Source organism: Cyprinodon variegatus, unplaced genomic scaffold, assembly GCF_000732505.1.
Source record: "Cyprinodon variegatus isolate N-32 unplaced genomic scaffold, C_variegatus-1.0 Scaffold1189, whole genome shotgun sequence".
Classification (NCBI taxonomy): Eukaryota; Metazoa; Chordata; class Actinopteri; order Cyprinodontiformes; family Cyprinodontidae; genus Cyprinodon; species Cyprinodon variegatus.
The window spans coordinates 73-22166 of record NW_015151642.1 but is presented as its reverse complement, the minus strand read 5'-3'; the positions used below and the strand labels follow the sequence as shown (position 1 = coordinate 22166).

Here is a 22094-nt window from a genome sequence, read left to right as displayed (position 1 = left end):
GGGTGGCCAGGCAATAACCAATGTACATTGAGGGGTGGCCGAAAGCAGATCGGCACCAGAACGGTCACTCTTCTCCTGTTCCAACAGGAAAATTATCAAGCAAAACATCCACATTTTCTAAATAAAGACTAACTACACTTTCTTACAGCATTTGCTAACAAATAGATGCATATATTTAAACATCTGTAATTTCTACATAAAAGGTATAGTGAATAAAACTCAGCTTTGAGTTCTGGGGCTTATCATCATTGTCATTACTTACCTACTTGTATCAATAAACATTCTGCATAAAATTGATATTTACAAGCACTAATATCTAGATAAATTGATTATTTGATAAGTTTTTATTAAAATTGATATCTATCTGTGATTTCACTGAAGACTCCTAGATGACTTGCAGAGACAAATAATTTTCTCTTTACCTCATAAAACACAAAATCTGGTTCTGAAAAAAGCATGATTTCTGTACTTATCATGTTTAATTTTAGTATATTGATGAGTATAATTAACCACAAAAAAAAATAAAATAAAATGTTGTTAGTATTCCTCTCGAGAGTATTACTGCTGCCACCATCTGTATTAGAGGGAAAAACAAATGGTAGGGGTGGCCACAGAGGTGGCCAATGATTGGCTAAGGGTAGCCCCTCTATCTTGCTCCGCCCCTGGATAAAGGAACAGATATTTAAAAAAATTTTTTTCAAAATCCAGTTAAAACCCTTTCCATTTGCAGGAAGGCTGTGGGTGGTTATTGAAGTTTTGTTTGCTTCAGTATCTACCTTACTGATTTTTTTTTTTTTTCAACATACATTGTGCAATTTTTTGAACAAATTGACTGTTGGCCACCCTGGAGTTTTGGCTTAGTGTACCCAATGACTGCATTGAACACACTCAACTCTTATTCTCTTAACCCGAGTTGCCAAATGACCAGACATGATCAAAAAATTTTGTTTTTGTTTTTATTTTATTATTTTCATGTAATTTTTCATTTTGGTAGTTTCCCCGTCATTTTCAGTGCCTATAGCTTTCCATAAAAGAATCAAATGACGAGACTGAAATACTGATTTTCTTTTTAACTCAAAGAACTGTAATGCTTTGAGAGTTATAACCCAACCCCTGTATTAGCCTTTCTGCTTTAAAATTAATTAAAGAACTATGCACAAATACTTGTTTTACAGCTATATTTTAACTGAAAAACCCCTATTTAAAAAAATTTATAGCCAGAACATGTAAACCTTTAAATGAGTTTTTATTCAAAATGTGAACACATCATGTGAGCTTTGAAGAATGAATTACCATCACCATTATGTGATTTAATCTGTTGGAATGGATGGATAGATCAAGCATCCCAATGTTATAATCATTCCTGGTCTTAGTTGCCAATCAAAGGACCAAATTAACTGTGTCTAAAATGAGTAATTCTAGGCTGTCGGAGTAGAGTGTTATATGTGTCAATTCAAAATTTGGAATGTTATCAGTTTTGACTGATTATCAGTTGTTTAAGTGAGAAGACATTTTTTTTAAAGACAAACAAAAAATAGGTTCTCTGTTGTTTCCACTGTAGTTTTACAAAATTAATTTTGGATCTACTTCAAATCTCTAAACGTATATTTCATATAGTACTTTATATTAATTTTCTTGAGTTTCTGTATTGATCCTAAATGTATGTTTTTCTTATGAGATTGGTATTCATAAATAATAATTGAATAGAAAATGTTTTATTGACTGATGAATTAATACGTTCAACATTTATTATAAAGTATGTATTCAGATTTTTTATATTTCATTTTGGAAGGGTAGGATCATCTAAGACACTCCATTTGTGAAGTTTCCTTTAATGTTTAAACACAAAAATTTGAGCAGAAATTAAATGTATTTATTTGTATTGCTGATAGCAGTTTGCACCACAAACGTTACCATACAACGAGTATGAAGCAGTGATTAGTAGTTTAGAAGGGGCATCTGGAGAAGTAGAAGATGCTCCAGTCACAGACCTCAATCTAATCTGCTTGGCACTTAGCACAAAAGGTTTAAGGTCAGATTGTTTTTCTTTTTAGTTATTCTTCTTCATTTAAACATCATGTTTTAATAAGGCTCCTACTTTTAAAAATGTAAATAAAAAACTTTATTTTCAGAGTGGAAGATAACTGGGTCCTGACTGATGCACTCATGCCATCCACTTTGACACACTTGACAAAATGCTGCTATCCTCCTTTATTAAACACTGTAACATGGCATCATAGAGGTACATGCAGGCTATAGACAGATAGACCTACGTCTTCATGTAAGAAAACATTTATTTGCATTTACAGGGGACAAAATACTTATTTGGATAAACTTCATCTTTTTTTTTTTTAATTTCTTTTATAGTTTTTAATAGTGCAGCTGAGAACCAGCAAGAAAATCACTTTATGGCATTCCACGAACTAGATAGCAAAAATAAATAAATACATTTCTTCCACTTTTCACAAATTATATTCTAATAAATTAGTTATTAATGTTTCCGTCCATCCGTCCATCATTCATCTTCATCCATCAGCTTTGCAGTGGGGTTGGTGCCTATCTTCAGCAGTCTATGGGCGAAAGGTGGGGTACGACCTGAATATGTTGCATTTAGAATGAAATATTTATTTCTGAATTTACTCATACTTGTTGTCCTCTGCTTATCTGGTTATCAGCAGAGACACCCAGGCTTCCCTGTCCCCAGACACCTCCTCCAGTTCTGAAACCTGAGATGTACCTCAGGCATGTCCTTGACGGTCCCCGGGGCCTCCTCCTGGTTTATACCTGGAACATCTCTAGATGGAGGACAAAAATATCTATATGCAAGAAAAACTATATTTTTAAGCAGTTGTAAACCTTATAAAATTAAAAAAAATAAACAGAAAATATGATCATTACTTTTCAAACTTCATCAATTATTAATCACACTGTAACAAAGGGAAAATGAAGTCAGGAAAGTAAAGCTCAGATAGATTATAGTTATACATTTAGATTGTCTAAATGAAAAAAAAAAATTGCAGAGATACATAGCTTTCACTTCTCCCAAATAATACACAAAAACTACTTTTGAAAAAGTAAAAATACTTCAATCGACATCTTTAATGTTAGCATATTGGTGTGAATAAATTAACTGTTTTGTTATTAGTTTTTGGTTAACATACTAAGAATTAGATGTGAAATTAATCTGAACATTCCACTTTATAATGTAATGTTGCCACCTCCTGGTTCAGAGGGGGAGGTGCTTATTTCAGAGGTGTGAAAAAACAGATCACCTGTAAGGGAGGGCCATGGCCACCTCTGGCCACCCCGTAGCTCCGCCCCTGTCCTTTACAAGCTCTGCCTATACAACAGTGCAACCCAAAAGCAAAACAGCAAAAAAAAAAATTTGCATGCAACAACACTCAATATTCCTACCAATTCTTAATTTTTGCTGTAAAAGAAGTGATATATGGTTTCTCGTTTTTTTTAATATGTAAATTTTAAAACGAACGTCAGGCTGCAACTAATGGCTATTTTGCAAATCAATGAATCTGTCAATTATTTTTTTCAATTAATAAATTATTATTTGGATAGCCAAAGATTCCTTAAAAAAGATTTCTTATGAAATTAAACCAGGTGAAACTAAAACGTTTCCACTTGAGGAGTTCTAGATAGAGCATATTGAAAGCATATTTTTTATCTTAAATGCAAAATGTTTATATATATATATATATATATATATATATATATTTTACAATTTTTAAATTATTACTGCTCTAAGTGGGGCGCTCTGTCATCTTAAGCCATGTTTTAGAGTCTCTATACTCCACTTAACAATTAATCGATAACTAAATTAATTGATGATTATTTCAATAATCAATTAATCACCATTAATCTGATTAATTGTTTCAGTCCGAATTTTATGATATCTCATCTGGTTTGTGGGTGTGATTTGGAGAAATTGACTCTCAAGTCTGCGAGACATCCTGATCCTTGACAATCCACTCAGGTGAATTCCCCATCATCTTTGTCCTGTTCGAACATTTTGTGCAGAATCTTTACTGGGTAAAGATCAGATATCTTCCATAAAATCCCCTTCTCATTATTAACGTTAACAAGCTTTGTTTTAAATGAGTTGGTGGTTTTTTTGCAATCAACCAGTTCCTATGGAAACATACCGCAGATCTAGATGTTTCCTGCTCTCTCTGTAACTTTTATCTATAGACAAGGATTAATCATTTTTGGAAATGTCTTTGGTCATAGAATTTCTGGAAACCATTATTAATTTCATCTCCAACAATATAAAAAATATAGTTCAGTCTGAGAGACTTGCATGTTTTTTCTCATTTATTTCATTTTCAAGCTAATTTTTTATATTTATAGAACAATGCAATACAAAATTGGAAACAATCCCAGATTCTAGCAAAAAAAAAAAAAAGAAAAAACTATTAAGACAATAAATGCCTTTAAAACACAACCTAACATTGTGTTATATTCATATTTTCTGTATTTTTTATATTTCTTGTTTTTGTCATATCTGATTTATTATGCTCTATTTCTCTAAACATATATATTTTTTTTAAGTTTCAAAAACAAATCTGTTTGCTTAAAAGAGGCCTGGGCTTGTACTGAATACAGCAAATTGGTAAGGATTCCTAATGTGTATATTTCCTATCAATGGGTCATGGATCTCCTAACACCAATATTTGATGCATATAAGCCATAAGTATTCCCACAATTCTTTTGCCGATAGGATATATACATATATATATGGTGAAGCAGGAACAGTACAAGATGGATTCTCATGTGTTTGCAAACGCAAAAAGTTCACTAAAATATAGCTTTCAAGCAAGGTTAGTTTTTTTTAGAAGGTTAAATTCCCAATTTCACAAGCATCATCCATATGAGTTTCCTTTGTGTGATGATTTCAAGATTGAAGGCTGTCTGGATTAAGCACAGCGGTCTAGAGTTCCTTTCCTGCTTTGTCCCTGCTGTTGAAAAAGGAGCTAGAGGTTACGATCAGCCATATAAATATCATCCCTGGTGATATGCCATTCATTTGGTTGAGGTGCGTTTTGAAAAGGGATGCAGCATGACCAAAATCGGTCCTGGAGAGCTGCTGTTCTGCAGGTTTTTGAGGTTTCTGTGCTTTTGCACAGCCTATTCTGATGATAGCAGGTCAGAAAAAGCCTGTTAATCAGCTTAAAATAAAAATCAGCTATGCTGGAACAGGGAAACCTCTAAAACCTGTAGTACAACAGCCCTCCAGGACCGACTTTGGGCATGCCTGACTAAGGGTTACAGGGTGTAGGTCACAAGGACTGTACCTTGGCAACTCTAGAAGAGAAAATTTGATCAACTCATTGCATTAATATATTATGAAACATTTTTGCAATCTCTTTGATAAAATAAACCTCTCTTACAGTAGATTAATTAAAAAAGGAAGGAATAATATGACTTTCTAATAGACTATTTTACTCCAGATGCAACAAAAAAAAAAACAATTATATATATATATATATATATATATATATATATATATATATACATATATATATTAGATTAAATTCACTTTTAAAAAGCCCAACTGAATAAGTTTTACATTTTAATAAACCATAAAGTAAATTTATGATGCTGATAAACTATTTCCGGACTGGGACAATACTTTTATATTCTAAACACACCCCCATTCAAGTTGTTAAGGAAATAAGTTAAGAAAAATTGAATAGGCATATTAATGCTTCAAAACAAACAAAATGTGTGAACTAAAATGCTCTTAACAACACAGTAGTTTTTTATTTTGTATTTCAAAGGGTGGGGCGTCTTTAAATGTCTATGTACAACCGAAACCTCATTTCGCTGCAGCCATCTTGCCCTGTACATCCAGTCTGAATAAAGTCTAAAATTTGAATATTACGCTTGTAGCAAACCGGGATATTTTACCACCAAAGGTTTCGAGGTTAAATTCTGAAAAGGATTTTTTACAGTTTAAGTCTAATTAAGCATCCTAGGATGAAAGATTCGGTGGAAACGTATCGCCCCGTTGAGCTGCTGTACCCTCTGCTACTACTTCTGGAATGACAGCTGAAGCCATTGGTACCGCCTTTATTATGACAGATCAGCCAATCAGAGCTCGGGGAACTCTCCGGTCGGTACAGTTTTGGCTGTTGTGCGCACGCGCACGTCAGTAAGTAAGTACTTCACTTTTCACAAGCTCGCTGGAGTGTGAAGATGGCGGTTGGTTCCTGTCTGTTGGATGAACTCTTTTCACAGACAGGGTTGAATAAAGCGGTAGTTTGCTATCATTCTTGGTCTGTAGAGTCACCGCTGTCCTTGTTAAACAGCAACCACTTAGGTAGGCACGAGGCAGCCATTAGTTACATGGTCAAAGTTCCGGGACAGGGGGGTAGCTCGAGCTAATGTCCAGCTGGGACTTGGTCAAGACGTTTGCTAAAGCAGGTACGCTTTGACTACTAATGTTCTTTTTACTTGATGCTTTTTGGAGAAAAAAACGAGAGGAAAGAGCCGGAGTTTGCAAAGAAAACAAGTTCTCGCGCTGTAGCCCTCTCCATCACACTCGAGCGTGTGTTGCTCCCTGTTAAACTTGTTAAAGTGCAGCGAGAGAGAGGGGGGTCTCCGCTAAACGAGTTCCCAATGGTTCCGCTATGGACGCAAAACGGGACACGAGCCGGGAAAACCACTCAATGACGGTATAAGTTTCCCCATAAATTACCCGGGGAAAGTGGGTTCTTTCTCTGTGCAGACTTTTAACGGGAGCCAAACTATGAACTCTCACAATTCAGGAAGCGTTGCCACTGGAAACAGCAGCAGCAGCACTGTGATATCAACTGCAGCTGTCAGCGCAGGAGCGGTTTTGTCAAAAGGGCTGGCGGCCACCACTGTCTCATTGCCCCCCCTGTCAAACAGCGTCATCCAGACGCCACTCGTGAATTCAGACAGTGTTCCTGCTACGAGCCAAGGACCCACGGTGACACTTGTCAGGCCACCTATGCAAGCAATCGGATCGAGCGCAACTTTAAACGGGAGCAATGCTGCATGCACAGCTGTGGCTGCTAATGTAACAAATCAGACAGGTATTGGCACTCAAAACCCGCTGCCAAACACCTCTACGTCCAGCAGTGCTGGTTCACACATCATTAAAGCAGAGCCACCAACAACTATAATCCAGTCGGCACAGCAGCCTGCTGTTTCAGCCACCCCCAACTCCATCAGTACCCCCGGACCTCCAGGCATGGCAGCTGCAAGTATGCCCGGAATCACACCCCAGACGCTGGCTCCCAGACTCCCACAGACCTCTCCAGGACAGCCCAGTGTTCACAACATCCAGCTACCCCAGGGTGAGGTTAAACTCCAAGTACTGCCGATTTTATTTACACGTCTGGCTTGATCAGTTATTGAAAATGTAAACAGATTATGCACATTTTCACTTTCATCTATGCTGTATTATATAATGAAGACTCATTTCAGTCAAAGCAACAAGCACAGATCAAATAGAATAACTTTTTTAGTGTTTGCCACCACTCTGATGCAACTCAGGGCTGTGCTTTTAAGCTGCCTTCTGTCGTTTGCTTTCTGACTTTCAGGTATGGTGCTGGTACGCAGTGAGAGTGGGCAATTATTGATGATTCCTCAGCAGGCTCTGGCCCAAATGCAAGCACAGGCACAGGGAGGCATGGCTCCTCGGACAGCTATGCCAGCAAATGTGTCTGCAGGCCAGGTAACTTTGGTTTGGTAGTCAGCCAGACTACTTTCGAGGAACTATGTGATATAGATTATTATATATTCTAATCTACAAGTTAACAGGTAAAGCAGTTTTCTTAAACTGGTATTTATTTAAATTTTTCTTTGGGTCACTTTTTTAGGCTTCCGGACCCACAATAATCAGTAGACAAGTAACTCCGAGCAACATCATTCGACCAGCATCACTTCCTGCGATTACTGCTCTTCATAGACCCCCCATCCTGCCAGTGTGTAAATGCTGTATTTTCTCCACACTCCCAACCTGTTCTCTTATCATGATGTTTTAAACTTTCATTCTCATTGTATGCTGATGATCACCAGGCTTCTGAGTATCGGACTTAGTTTTTAATGTCACATTTCCTGTAAGAAGTTAAATTTTATTAATGTATTTTACTGTTAAGCTGCAAAGCCTTTTACTTTTGAAATGCTCCACAATGATGTATGCTTATCATCATTTTATTACACTTTACATGCCTCCCGATTTAGCTTTTACAAGCTTTGCATGTTTAAAGATTTAAAAATATTTTTTTCTACTTCAATAATTTCTGTCAGTTTGGACAGAGAGCATTATCAAAGGTCAGTTATCTACTCTTATCAAAATTCTATATTGGATTTATACGTAGACTTTGGAAAGCTAAGGCATTGATAAGCTTCAGTCTAAGCAGTTGTACCTCTCTATATGTCCCATCTTTGGGATATTTTGAAGCTAATTTGATGCACTAGATTTGATATAAGTAATTATAAAGGAAAGTTGGCTAACTAAAAATCCACACTAAACCTTTAATTTATAAATTTTAATTCCTGATAAATATTTAAAATTTTATTTCCCACTTCACAATATGGCAGTCACTTAAAGTCTTGATAATTTTGTGATTATTAATGATGTTTGTTTTACAAATTAAGTGAAAAGGTCAGGTGAGGGGTATACTTTATAATGCATGGTTATTCAGGTTTATCTATACCTAAATATAACACGACTCGTTTGTGGTCCTTTTTATGTTTCCTCTGCATTCCACTCTTATTATAGTTATTCCTGAACATGGCAGGTAATTATTTCATCTCAAGTGCATGTTTCAAAACTGCTCTATCTAATATACTGCTTTGATTTAATTGGTGATAAACATTAAATACAGATATTTAAGTATTCCAAAAAAGTAAAAAAAACTATAAATGGCCTGAAGATCTACCAAGGTTATGAGCTCCCAAAAGTGTCCTATCGTAAGGACCATGTTACACCTGTTTTAGCAGTCCGAGGTCCCTTAGTGGACGTAATCTAGTCATAAAATGTTTAAAAAAAATTTAAAATTAAACATTTAAGTATTGGATAAAAAATACATTAAAAAATGAACACTTGATGGGAAATTAGAATTCAATTTGACATTTTAAAATTATTACACATGGTTGTTTAGCATTGTGGAGAATTTCACTAACAGCACTGTAGCAAAATATCTTCCTGAACAGTTAGGCGTTTAGGGTTGCCAAGTTATTGTCAAATGACTTGAAGTCTGAGTGTTTTTTTTTTTTAAGAACTGTGTTTCTTTTGGTGTTTTTTGTTTCTTTTTTGTCTCTACATAGAGCTCCGTTGGGGCCCCAGTACCAGGAATGGCCCCTAGAACACTCACTCCTACTGCTGGGACCACAGTTACCTCAGTAACTGGGAGCAAAGTAAGTGTTCACTTAAAGCCTCTGTCCTTTACTGCTTTAAGGAGTTTAGGATATTCAGAGTTTGCTGTAAAGGTCACCTGTCCTGTAGTGGTGGGCTGTGAGGGCCTTCATGGCCTTGACTTCTGGCCTAAAATAAATCAGAAACACTAACCTACATTCACAATCTAAACTTGAATTTTCTTATAACTGTATTAAGTTTTTCCAAACAATGCAGTCTATTTTTTTTTTTTTTTGTATTTCTCTTGCCTGTCCTGCTTCCATTACAATTATTGTGTTGCTCTATTTTATGTCCAATCAGATTTCAGCCTTATTTCATTACTATATCAATCAAATCTGCCCAGGGCCTTCAGAATCAGCAGTTCTGGCTAATCTGACTTTAACAATATTAGTAAGGAACGTTTTCTTCAACCAATCAGATTTCACATTTGCCCCACTGGGCCAGCAAGCGGGGTCACCCTAACGTCACCATTTTCTGTCCTCTGATTGGTCAGTTAGAGCAAAGTGTTTACAGCCAAGTTAAACTAGTGACAATCTGAAATTTTAGGTTTGCTTTTGTTAAAAGTTTTTTCGGGCTTGAATGGCTGATACTAAATGGAGATACTAATACTCCTTGCACAAAGACAGAAGGATGGATTTTGTTTCTAAATAATCAGCATCTCTGATGAGCAGTGTTGTTTTTGACAGCCATCTTACATTTCACCTTAGTCTTTAGGACGAAAGCTATTATTAGTCTTAGTCTCATTTTAGTCATTATGATATGTGATACTCGGTTTTTAAAGACTAAAACTTAAAAATGTTTTAGTCTAGTTTTAGTCAGTTTTATGTTGCAATAAAAGTTAACCTTTACAATTTTGAATAACAGCCAGATTCTTTATCAGACTGCCCTTGCTTAGATAATATAGTTGTTGACAAAAAACTCAAACCTATGACTAGTCTTGTTTTAGTCATCAAATATCCACATTTAGCTCGTCAGTTTTTGTTATCGTCATGAAAAAGAGCTTCAGTGAAATTATTTCGTCATCCTCATCGTTGATGAAAATGACACTGCTGGTGAGTGTGATATCTTTTATTTTCATGGTTTATGGGCTATTTTATCTTTTAGATGCATATTGAATCTGAACGGCTTTCTCTGATGTAATTGAGGTGGAGCTGCATGTGTGGGTTCTCTCTGGATACTCTGGCTTCCTCACACAGTCTAAAGACATGACTGTTAGGTTAATTGGCTTCTCTAGATTGTCCTTAGGTGGGAGAGGGGTTCCCACTTGGTTTCATACACACTGCCCGCCACTGCTATCCAGTGATGTATAACTACTATTCTTAGGAGACTTGAGGCCCTTTTTAAATGTGGATTATCTCTGTCTGTGTGTGATAGGAGACTATGGAGAATGTAAAGAAATGCAAGAACTTCCTATCTACACTGATCAAGCTGGCATCCAGTGGGAATCAGTCCACAGAGACAGCAGCCACTGTGAGACAGCTGGTCAAAGACCTGCTGGTAAGTGTGCTTTAGAGTGAAAACACTCTTTTTAACTTCATATCAATGCTTGGAATTTCAAATGATTCAAATGAACACACTGACTAAATAAAAAGTATACATAAAACATTTCTTTTTCCTAGGAAGCTAAGCTTGAAGCTGAAGAATTCACCAGCAGATTGTACAAAGAGCTGAATTCGTCACCCCAACCTTACCTTGTGCCTTTTCTGGAGGTTTGAGCTATTGTGTTCTGTATTCTGCTCTAAGTGTTTATGTTTCAGCCAATAACAGCACTCTTTAAGGTTATACATTGCATGTGGAAAATACTCACAATGTCAGAAAATGTTTTTCCAAATTCAGTCATTTTAAAGCCCTAATTCAATTGGTATGAAATGGATATCTTTCCTCGAAATTCTATATATAATGCCCCTTTATAATAGCATAAGGAAAAAATTTTTGAGATGTTTGGAAATTCATTACACTTAGAAAACGTAAGAAATCACATTTATGTAAGTATTCACAGCCTTGTCAACCGGGACATATAGCTGTGACAAAAGCAAGAAAAAAAGCTGCTGAGCCCACAGCCAGACCAAAATAGGCAAAGCATATCAGGATCCATGATTTGATTACTGGAAGAAGAACAAAAAGAGTGCTACAAGCTTATGTTGTGATTTTTTTCCCCATGTGTTTTGCTGCTATTTCATTTGTTAACGTAACTGGCTAAAACCAAACCTTTTGAGGTGGGCACTGGGAGTCGCTTTGCCTGGTCACCTTGGAAGGTTCTACTAAATATCTACTAGTCACCAATTGATGGCGTGTTTAACTAAACCAAAGTGCTACATATTATCAATCTGGCTATCCTGATTACTTTAAGCTGCAGGAACTTTGCAAGGATGTTTAGTGAACACAGTTTCCATCTTGGCCTAATCTAGAGCTTCATAGCAAAGGCCCTCTATATTTACCCAAATGTGATTTCTTAGTTTTATAGTTTTAGTGGATTTGCAACAAATAACAAAACAAAAACACCAAGTTCACATTGCAATAAAGGGATATTGTATGTAGAATTTAGATTTTTTTTTTTTTGGTTAACTGGTTTTTGGGTTAACCTCAAATAATTTCATTTTTGTCTTGCATTAATTCTGTAGAGGAGCCTCCCAGCCTTGAGGCAGCTCACCCCGGATTCAGCTACTTTCATCCAGCAGAGTCAGCTTCCACAAACAGCCTCAGCTGCTGTTTCGTCCTCCTCAGCCACCTCCACCTCAGTGATTCTGGGAAGTCCTGCTCCCCGTCTCTCTGTTCCAGGCAGCAGGCCCCAACTTCAGCCGACACTTAAACAAGGACAGACAACGTCACTGGTATCACTGCACAGTCATATATCTGCAATGTTTCAGTTATGCATGTGTTATTAATAAAAAAATATTCTTCAGTGGACAAATATCTGTACTCTCAGAATGACAATATTTTTAGCAATAGCTCATTAACAATTTGGCATTAAAGCATTTGAAACTAATTGAATTTTTGACATCATTTGGAAATTTATACAGTAAGGATATGACTACCATTCTCTCCAGGTACTCCGGCTTCCTCCCACAGTCCAAAAACATGACTGTTAGGTTAATTGGCTTCTCTAAATTTTCCTTAGGTGTGAGTATGTGTGTGAATGGTCGTTTGTCCTGTTTGTCTCTGTGTTGCCCTGCGATGGACTGGCGACCTGTCCAGGGTGTACCCCTCCTCTCGCCAATAGACAGCTGGAGATAGGCACCATCAGAAAATGGGTGGATGGATGGATGGATGGATGGATGGATGGATATGATGGATATGACTACCAAAGACACATTCATTTCCACTATGCAGTCTTAAACCAAAGACCAAAGTCCATAGGCTGGGACTATCGTAAACAGACCCACAAACTTGTTTGTTTACGATAAGATTTCCTTTTGAATTGTTAATTGTTCTTTATATTTTTCACAAGTAAATTGGATGTACTGGATAAATGAAATTGGTAAAATCTTAGCTTGTCCATCTGATTGAGCAGATGGTTTGAACCTCTTGCATTTAGAGCTCTGACTGCTTATGTTGCAATAAGGGTGTGAACTTTTAATACCAAATTGGCTTCATAAATAAGATGTATTTTTATCAGAAAGCTGTCCACCACATTTGTAACATTATGTCTCGCATATGTAGCTATAGGCTCATTTGGCCAGGTTAAACTCTGGATTACTTTTTACTAAAATACTTCTATTATCATCATAGTAGGCCTATGGGGGAACAGACTTGCATCAGACTACATGTATAATGACTGGCTTATTCCTATTTCTTTTTTTAATTTTGTGACATTCTTAAACATTCATCATACTCCATCTGTGTGTAGTAATGTGTTCCTAATAGCAAAATTGGGGCACATTCATGCCATCACTATAATGTGGTATTCATTACCATGGTTAGCTGTTAGCTGCAGCAGCTAGACTCTGTTGCATGTTTTGATCCAGACATTGCAGAACAAACTGGTACAAAATGATGGACTTCTTGTTTTTAGCAAGATCTCTGTAGTGAAACTGATGTCATGTTGCTTGGGTGTAACAACTATCCCTTAGGGATGTTTGCAGTCTTTTTGTGATATCCAGAAATTACCATTGCCATGGTTATTTGGACATGTGGTGGGTTCCCTACTCGGTATTTATACTGATCTGTACCCGGTGGGTGAAAAATGGATGTGATGTCATCAGTTCCACCCAAAATGGGATGTATGAAGACAAAATATCCAGTAGCAAGTGTACGCTAATTTTAAACACCCAGAATTTGTGCAATGCAAGTTTTCTTTAAATTCTTGCTACTGCTCACTTTTAGTATGAAAACCTTATCTTTATATTTGAGGCCGCTGGGGTGAAACTTTGCAACATGATCTCTTTGAAATCTTAACAAATGACTTTAATCAACATATAAAATGTTTTGAACTCCACAGATGCTTAAAGTACACCTCCATGCTTTAATTTATTATTTCCTTAATTCCTAGATGATTGGATCAATGAATTTGAATGTATGCCAAAGGGGGAAAAAGTGACTGTATTCCAATGTTTCAAAAAAATAAATAAATAAAATACTACAAAGTCACATGTTAATATTTATAGTTGACTGAAAATATGAGCCTTAGAAATGTTGTTAACACAATTCTTGGGATTTACAATTAATCTGAAATGTTTTCCTCTTTCACTAAAAAAATAATCAATTGATTTGCTGTAGATTTATATTTGACTCAGATCCTTGCAGCAGATAGGTGCTAACAATCCAAAATCAGCTTCATCTTGATGGATGCTTCATTGAATACAAATAAATGAAACTTTAGAGAAGGATCCTGAAAAAACTGGAGCAATTTAATTGCGGCATGTTTTTTTGCACTAAGCATCATTTTTCCATTGATGCACAGAACTATTTTATGCAACAGTGATGCAACAGTTGTTTAGCATCAATTACATCTTTATCTAAGAGACATGATGCATTTTTTTGTTAACTTGAAATATTACTTGTGTTTGTGCTTTTTTCTTTTTTTTTTTGCACCCTAAGGCTTGATTCATGATGATGGGAAACATCATCATGAATCAAGAAGAGTTAAACAGGCCACACAAAATGCAGGGAGGGAGTATAGTTTCCTTTATGGAGAGTAGAAGTTGTACTGCTGGGAAAGAAAGACATGCACTAAAATAAGACTTGACAAACAAAAATATCATCACCAAATGAAACGCAGCACAATAACTATCTGATCGGTTCAGATTTATATATCAGATTATTATTCCATAGATATAAATTCTATTTTATCCCAAAACGGTTCTTTAATACTTTTTTTTTTTTTTTTTTAACCATGTGTTTTTTGGAACTTTGATTAGAGTTTAATATTTGGGTATCAAACCTTCCCCTTCAGGTTCTCCATCCTCAGCAGCAAAAAGGGATTTTGAGGCCTCCGGTGACTTTACCAACCACCCCCATGATGGCTCTAAGGAATCAGACCCCTGGTCGCATCGTGTTGGGACAGCAGCAAGTTCAGCTTAAAGAGCTGCAACCAGGTGAGAGTTAGTCCTTAAGCCCATGTCTAAAATTGGATGTTTAGGCACCTTTTTTTTTAGTTTGATGTAAAGCATTATAATGGCTTTTATTATAAATTGTTTCATAGATAAAGTTGGTGTAGTGTGGTGCTTCTTCTCTCCTGCATTCAGATAGTTATTCTGTGATTTTTGTTTTATCCTGGCAGTTCCACTGAGACCAGAGGTGGCTCTTGTTCCTAAACACGTGTCTGCTGTTGCTTTGACACAGGCACAGAAGAATAAGCTAAAAGAGGCGGGTGGCACTTTCAAGTAAGATTGATTCTCTTTTTGCACTTTTTTTTTATAAAGCTTATGGATTTACCCAAAGGCAACACTGATCAATCTTTCTCAGATTTCTTAATTTTGGGTGATTAAAACTTGCCTTCTCTACCTCAGCCACTCAATATTGTAGAGGTTTGAATGATAAATGTTTACATGAATTTTTACAGATGCCTTCATTTCCCTTGAATTCCAGTCTCCAGCCTTGCATGCCACAGTTTAATATCAATATATACGTAGCTCGTTCTGCTTCTGTATACACAGGGATGATGACGACATCAACGACGTGGCCTCCATGGCGGGAGTAAACCTATCAGAGGAGAGTGCTAATATCCTGGCTTCTAACTCTGGACTTGTTGGTGCTGTGACACATTCCTGTAAGGATGAGGCTTTTCTCTCCTGTGCCACACTGCAGAGGAGGATGCTAGAGATAGGTGAGACTCCATGCTTCATAACCTAATAATGAACCCATTGGTGAGGCTCCTACCATACAGTTTGTTTTTATTCCAGGTATGAGATATGGAGTAACAGAGCTGGGAGCAGAGGTGGTAAATTACATCTCCCACGCTACTCAGCAGCGACTCCTGAACTTACTTGAAAAGGTCTCTATAGTAGCCCAGCAGAGAAACGTCAACTTCAAGGTTTGTTGATGAAATAGAGGATTTTTTAAACATGGGGCTGAGGGTTAATCAATTTTATGGATGCATCACATTTTCTGTTTATGAAGATTTTCTTTTGGGGAAATCTTTGTGTTTTTTCTCACCATTGTTTCCCATAGGCTACCATAGCTCAAAGTGACATCAGTTCATCACTTTTTGTTATTAGGTTTCTACTCATGACTGATAAACTAGATCATTGTGTCATGCCACAAGCTGCACACATAAAGTCTTATATTTTTATTGCTTTATAAGCATGTTTAGTAGCTTGAATTTTGTTGTCCTTAATTAAGGAAACTGCCTGTAGGGGATGATTGAAATAAAAGTAAGTCTTTATAAGTAGTGTATGTCATTTGTAAGTTTTATCATAAATATAATGGTTAAAAAAAGAATAATTCAATTTGGTTGAAAAAAAAAATTATGATTTGGTTTGTAAGCCACATCTCTGAGCCCTACCTAAATGAATCCATTCAGCATTTACTTGTATAAGCAGTTGATGTGGAATAATATGTCAAAACCAATTTAACAGGAGGACGAGCGCTATGAGCAGAGCAGTGATGTTCGAGCCCAGCTGAAGTTCTTGGAGCAGCTGGACCAACTGGAGAAGCAGAGAAAGGAGGAGCAGGAGAGGGAGATCCTGCTGAAGGCAGCTAAGGTACGTCACTATATTAAACTCTGAATAGTGAAACCTGTTGCTTTCTTCATGTAGCTTATCCCCCATTTGTTATTGTTTTTTCCATAAGTAACATTTCCGTGTTAAACATAAACGGCTAACTTAACTGTTTTGCCCATAGCTAATGTTTATTCCCTCTGCAGCTTCACAGTTGATCTGACCGTTCTGTACACTGTGACTCAAGGTTGCTGTGGTTGATTTCAGGTTGGATATCATGGAGCACTCAGCCTGCAACCATCTTAATAGAACTATGATTCATCAAATGAAACTAGGTTTGAATTTTAAACTAAAGATTTACCCGCAAGCATTATGTATATAGTGATTCATTGATTTCAGTTAGCCTTAATATACTACAGCTTTTCTTTAAAAAATGTATGCATATATCCTGCATTGGCATAACATAACAGATTCAAGTTTTAGAAGTTTTACATTTTTACGGAATATTTGGATAGCATTTCTTCAAAAAAAATACCACCAACAACACTGGTAGTATTTTGTACCACAGTTTTTCTTGTCATTAGTTTGGAAACCATTTCTTTTGTATTATTCCCCACAATATCAACATCTTACAAAAGAAAATATATTCATACTATTTTTGTAAAGTTTGATTCTTTTAAAACAAAATGGTCCTCTAAAAATATTACAAAAAATTAAAAGCTTTTTTTCCCCCTTTTATTTAAAGGTTCATGTAAAATTTGGACCTCTAAACAAGTTTCCTATAGCTAAAAAATGGCCATTTGGATAGTAAAGGTTGCAGAGCCTGGTTCGAACATATTGAGTGACCCTCATGCTGTTAAGTTACTAAAATGTATTCCTCACTTTGAGAAATCTGGATGTGTATTATCTGACCCTGAAAAATGTTAAATTAGTTGATACATTTGATGTTAAATGCTCTCAAATATGCCTTGAAAGTAATAAAGTTACCTACAAACTTTCAGAAATCTTATATTTTCCCCATTTTCATATTTTAATACTTATTTCCTGCTGTAGTCTTATTTTCAAAGAAGCTTTTGTCTGTTAAGCCTTCATATAAAGTCACAATGGCCTCAAGGCCTCTGCTTTTCCTTCAGAAACTTTTTAACATTATGCTTGCTAAATGTGGAGGCTGAGTTAAAGGTTTGATGTTTCTTTGCGATTCTTCTGAACCTTTGGGGTTATTTCTGAAAACACTGGTTCCTGTATTTAATATTCAACATTGTGAATATGCATTATCTGTGTTAAACAATGGACTTTGAACTGTTTTGAAATTATCTGATCATCCTTTAATGAATGAAGGCCTGAAACTGTTTGTTCTTCCAGTTTATCCCTACTATTTTTTCCTTGTCTTAGGCTAAGTGGTGAAGCACAGCAAACTCTGTAATTATTTATCAAGTTCCTTTATTTTGCATCACTTGTGTACAAATTCTTATAATTTGTGGAGAAGTCAGCAGCTTTTTTTGGCTTAGTTTGTTTAGTTGAATTATGAAGCATTTGTCTTGAACATCTGATAAATTATTATTCTTCATGTTGGCCTTTCAGTCTCGCGCTCGGCAAGAGGATCCAGAGCAGCTGCGTCTGAAATTGAAAGCGAAAGAGGTAGGAGGAGAGCTTGATTCTATTGTGTAGGTCTCTCCATCACATTTACACTCTATATACGACTGATTCAGTTTTGGGTGTGTGTGTGTGTTGTCCAGATGCAGATGCAGGAGCTGGCTCAGATGAGACAGAGAGAAGCCAACCTCACCGCCTTGGCAGCCATCGGGCCCAGGAAAAAGAGAAAGAATCTGGACTCTCCATCCTCATCTGCTTCAGCTGAGGTAACAATGAAGACAATAATTAATGTTTGCACAATTTGTGCCCGTGCACCTGCAGCAGCCATGGCCAGATACATCGTGTTTCTTGGTCATCTTCATGTCCCTTGGTATATTTTTCCATCTGTTTCATTTTCATTAGCAAACATCAGAGGAAAACTGAGGAAGATTAGCCTGTGAATTTTCTATCATTACATTAACAGCCTAATTCAGAAACGGGAAGAGAGTGGACTGATAGCTGCTACTTACTCGGCTTCAATAGTACTTATAAAACTGTAATTTTTTTTTTTTACTGATTAAATGACGAATATAGGCTGTTAATTTAAAGAATGATGAATGATTAGATTCCATTTGTGAACTGTTTTGAAAAGCAACGTGTGGTATGTGTGTATGTTTTCATCCCCCTGAAACTCCTTTCCTTGCTGTAATGGCAGCAAGGTTGGGGTGCAATGCTTCTAGTCTTTTACATCTAGAGCTATTTTTACCAATTTTTCTTTTTGCAAATTGATGTAACTTCAGTATGTTTGGATGAAGGTTTGGGGTTTTCCTTCAGGAATATCTGCTCCAGTCTCTGGTCTTTGCTGCCAGAATAACCCTGTCATCTGGCTCTTTCAATCCTCCCATCAAAGCAACCTCTGCCCCTTCTCTAAAAGCATTCCTTCTGCATCATGCTGCCACCGCCATGCTTAACAGCAGGGATGGTTTGTTCTGGGGTATGTGCAGTTGGGTTTTTCTATCACATAGGTTTCATATATTTAAGCCAAAAGTTAAAATTCGTTTTCATCTTTTACATATCTAGAGTGTCCTGATGGCTTAAACCGAACTACAAACAAAACTTTGTTTAAACAGGCTTTTCCAAAAGGCCTCCAGAGTCTGATTAATGCTCCTCTCTCTTAGCTTGTCAAATTAGAAATGCAGCCAGGTTTGGGTGCATTTGCAGCTTTACCACATGCTCTTTTATTTTCAGAAGATAGAATAGACATTTTTCCAAGGTCTCTCTCCCTAAACTGTCTGCTATGTTCCTTGGTCTTAATGACGCAGCTTGTTCTCTAATGATCTCTGACAAACAAGTATGGCCTTTGCAGAACAGCTGGTTAAACACACCGAGATTGGCTCTACTAATTAGGTGGCTTCAGATGACAGTTGCCTATTCTCAGTTTTATGCAGGGATCTCAGAATAGATGGCACTAAATACATAGCCCACTTTAAGGTTAGTAATTTGTAAAACAAAACCGAAAACCATCTAGGATTTTATTTTTAAACCATTTGCGACCATACACTTTTTTTGTGTCCACTTTTAATGAAACGTGAACTTTCATGGTGTGAACGGGAGTTGGAGTCACTGAATATGTTTACAACCCTAAACCTTAATAATAAAAAAGAGAGTTTAAAAAGATCTTTGTTTTATTAAGGGTTATTAAGATTAGCATTAAGAGTCCAGATTGCTCCTTAGAAATTGTATTAGTGATTGAAGGCTGAATTTGTCAGCTGTCAGTGGTGTTCCTCACCAACTGCTGCCAGTCATATGTGCAGAGAAACCTGCAGGATAACACCTCATATTAGACCAAGCTGATTCATGTAAACATAGATCACATTAAAACAAGTTGGATTCTCTTTAGTCCAATGAAATTAGACATTCATCTTAGATGGCCATCCTTTACTCCTCTGGCTATTCTAATGGTCATCTTTAAGAGAAAATCCTTTATTAGCCATTATAGAGAATCTTAAGTATTTTTTTTTAGATTCATTTACTTTTATATATTCATTTCAGTTTGTATTTATTTATTCACAAAATGTGATTTTTTTTAAGGTGCTTTAAAGGGAACTTAATCAGATCCTACAGTAAGACTGACTTTCCAGGATGTGCTTCTCCTGGATCAGGATGGGGCAACATTTGCCAACCTAATCTCTCATTTTGGGTCCATTTACCACAGTCTCTATGAGCTCCCCTGCTCATCACTGATCAGTGTAATCTGCTTGTTTTTGGCCTGTGGGTGGAATGTGGAGGAGAAGCGTGTTCAGAAGAACATGGAGGCTTTAAGTCAATGAAAGATCCAGCCATATGGAGTTGTGTGTGCAACCAGCTCAGCTTGCTCTGTTGCCCAGCAGTATTCGTTCTCTGTAACAACTATGACCTTTATTGTTGGGGCACACACTTTGACATGCCTGGAGATAGTTTTTATACTTCTTGATGTTTGTTGCATTTTGACACTTTTCAACGAAGAACTTGAGCGTTCATTATTGGAGTTTGCCGATCTATCAGCTAAATTCTTTTTAAATAAGATTAATGTAGTGTTTTTTTTTATTTTATTTGTTTTATTCTATGCTACACTTATATATTTTTCTGGTCACTTTAATAATTGAGCACAGTTCGTTTTTTCTTTTGATCTGTTCTCCATGTTGGAGGTGATGTCCATATCTCCCCTTAATATTCAAACTACCCAGTGACATTGCTCTGATTCAGCTGCAGCTGTGGTGAAGCGGCTATGCCACAGAGCAGCAATGCTGCATTTCATCGGTTAGAGAAGCACCTTTCTGACCATCAGCTGGTTCGGCTAAACCTGGTCCCTTCACCTCTACTTTCAAAGCTGGCTCTCTGTCTGCTGGCAGGGTCTGCAGAAGGCGAGGTTCACATTTTCTCATGTTTACATGGAAATAGGGCAGTAAATGTGTTTAAAAATACTGCAGCTTTTAGTCCCATTAAGAGTCAGTTTATCTGCCTAAATTTTTAGTATAATTTTGACATTTTTCAGCATAACCACCGTTTGTCCCAAAATGCACCGAACAGAGCCCTGGTTTGATGTCAGTCCAACACTAAGAGGTCCTAATGGAAGTGGAAGGACAGTGATTGATGAATCCCAACTGTTTTTACAATAAACATAGTAAAAGTGTGCTGTACTGTTATATTTACTGGCTCCATTAAGATAACCCTAAATTAATTTACCTTTTAATGTCTCCTTATTGGTAAATTCAGTCCATCTGTTAGTTTAGTTTATTGTGACCGTTCTGTAAAGGCCTTAGAGGTTTGGTAAAACTTAAGTAAACACAAAGTATAAATACCAAGAGGCACAGCAGGCAGGGGTTAGTTATATAAATGGAGCCAATATCCAATCCAGGTAGTGGATTGGTGCATCTCTACTTCTAACTAAACGGTCAGCAAGGATAGGAGTTGGTTTATCAGGGAAGTAGGGGAGCAGTCAATGGTTACTTTGGAAGAGCTGGAGAAAGCACCAGGTAATATAGGAAAATCTGTTCACAGAACAAGTACTAATCATACACTTCACAAATATAATGTTTTTGGTAGAGGAACAAGAAGAAATATCTTGTTGAAGGAAAAAGAAGTCATGGGTTGAAGTTTGCATAAGGCCAGTATAGACAGTATACATATAATGGAAGGGGCTCTGGTCATATGAGATTTACATAGAAGTTTTTGGTCTAAATGGACAATCACATGTTACAGAATATCCACTGTGAAACATTTTGGCAGCTGCATTATTCCTTAAGGGTTTCTTCACCAGGGACACTAGAGGCTGTTCAGAGCAATCTTTGAGGAAAATCTGTTGCAGGCTGCAAAGAAAAATAGACCAGAGTGGAGGTTTATTCTCCAATAGAAAGTCCTAGAGGCAGAGCTAAACTAAAGGGGTTTGAATCCAAGCATGTGGTGGAATTGCCCAGTCAAACTTCACACCCAAGTTTAATAGAAAATTTTTGACTGGACTTGAAAACAAATGTTAGAATGTA

At 36.7% G+C, this 22094-nt stretch overlaps 1 protein-coding gene across 1 annotated transcript; it reads left to right on the top strand.

Moving 5' to 3' along the window:
- Nucleotides 1-6398: 6398 nt before the first annotated feature.
- On the top strand, nucleotides 6399-18890 carry LOC107102022 (transcription initiation factor TFIID subunit 4-like). Its single transcript, XM_015401157.1, has 15 exons — nucleotides 6399-6438; nucleotides 6621-7337; nucleotides 7584-7717; nucleotides 7863-7967; nucleotides 9316-9405; nucleotides 10778-10900; nucleotides 11023-11112; nucleotides 12025-12234; nucleotides 14796-14937; nucleotides 15123-15225; nucleotides 15499-15668; nucleotides 15745-15875; nucleotides 16420-16545; nucleotides 18082-18138; nucleotides 18237-18890. Exons 1-15 carry the CDS (start codon nucleotides 6399-6401, stop codon nucleotides 18531-18533), a joined length of 2535 nt encoding a protein of 844 aa, XP_015256643.1. The 3' UTR covers nucleotides 18534-18890.
- Nucleotides 18891-22094: the final 3204 nt, after the last annotated feature.

Bases quoted from the DNA above. Each gene is read 5' to 3' on its own strand.
- LOC107102022 (XM_015401157.1), top strand. From the start codon at position 6,399: ATGTCCAGCTGGGACTTGGTCAAGACGTTTGCTAAAGCAG. The intron at 7,338-7,583 runs GTGAGGTTAAAC...TCTGACTTTCAG, and splicing joins CAACATCCAGCTACCCCAGG to GTATGGTGCTGGTACGCAGT. The intron at 7,718-7,862 runs GTAACTTTGGTT...TCACTTTTTTAG, and splicing joins CAAATGTGTCTGCAGGCCAG to GCTTCCGGACCCACAATAAT.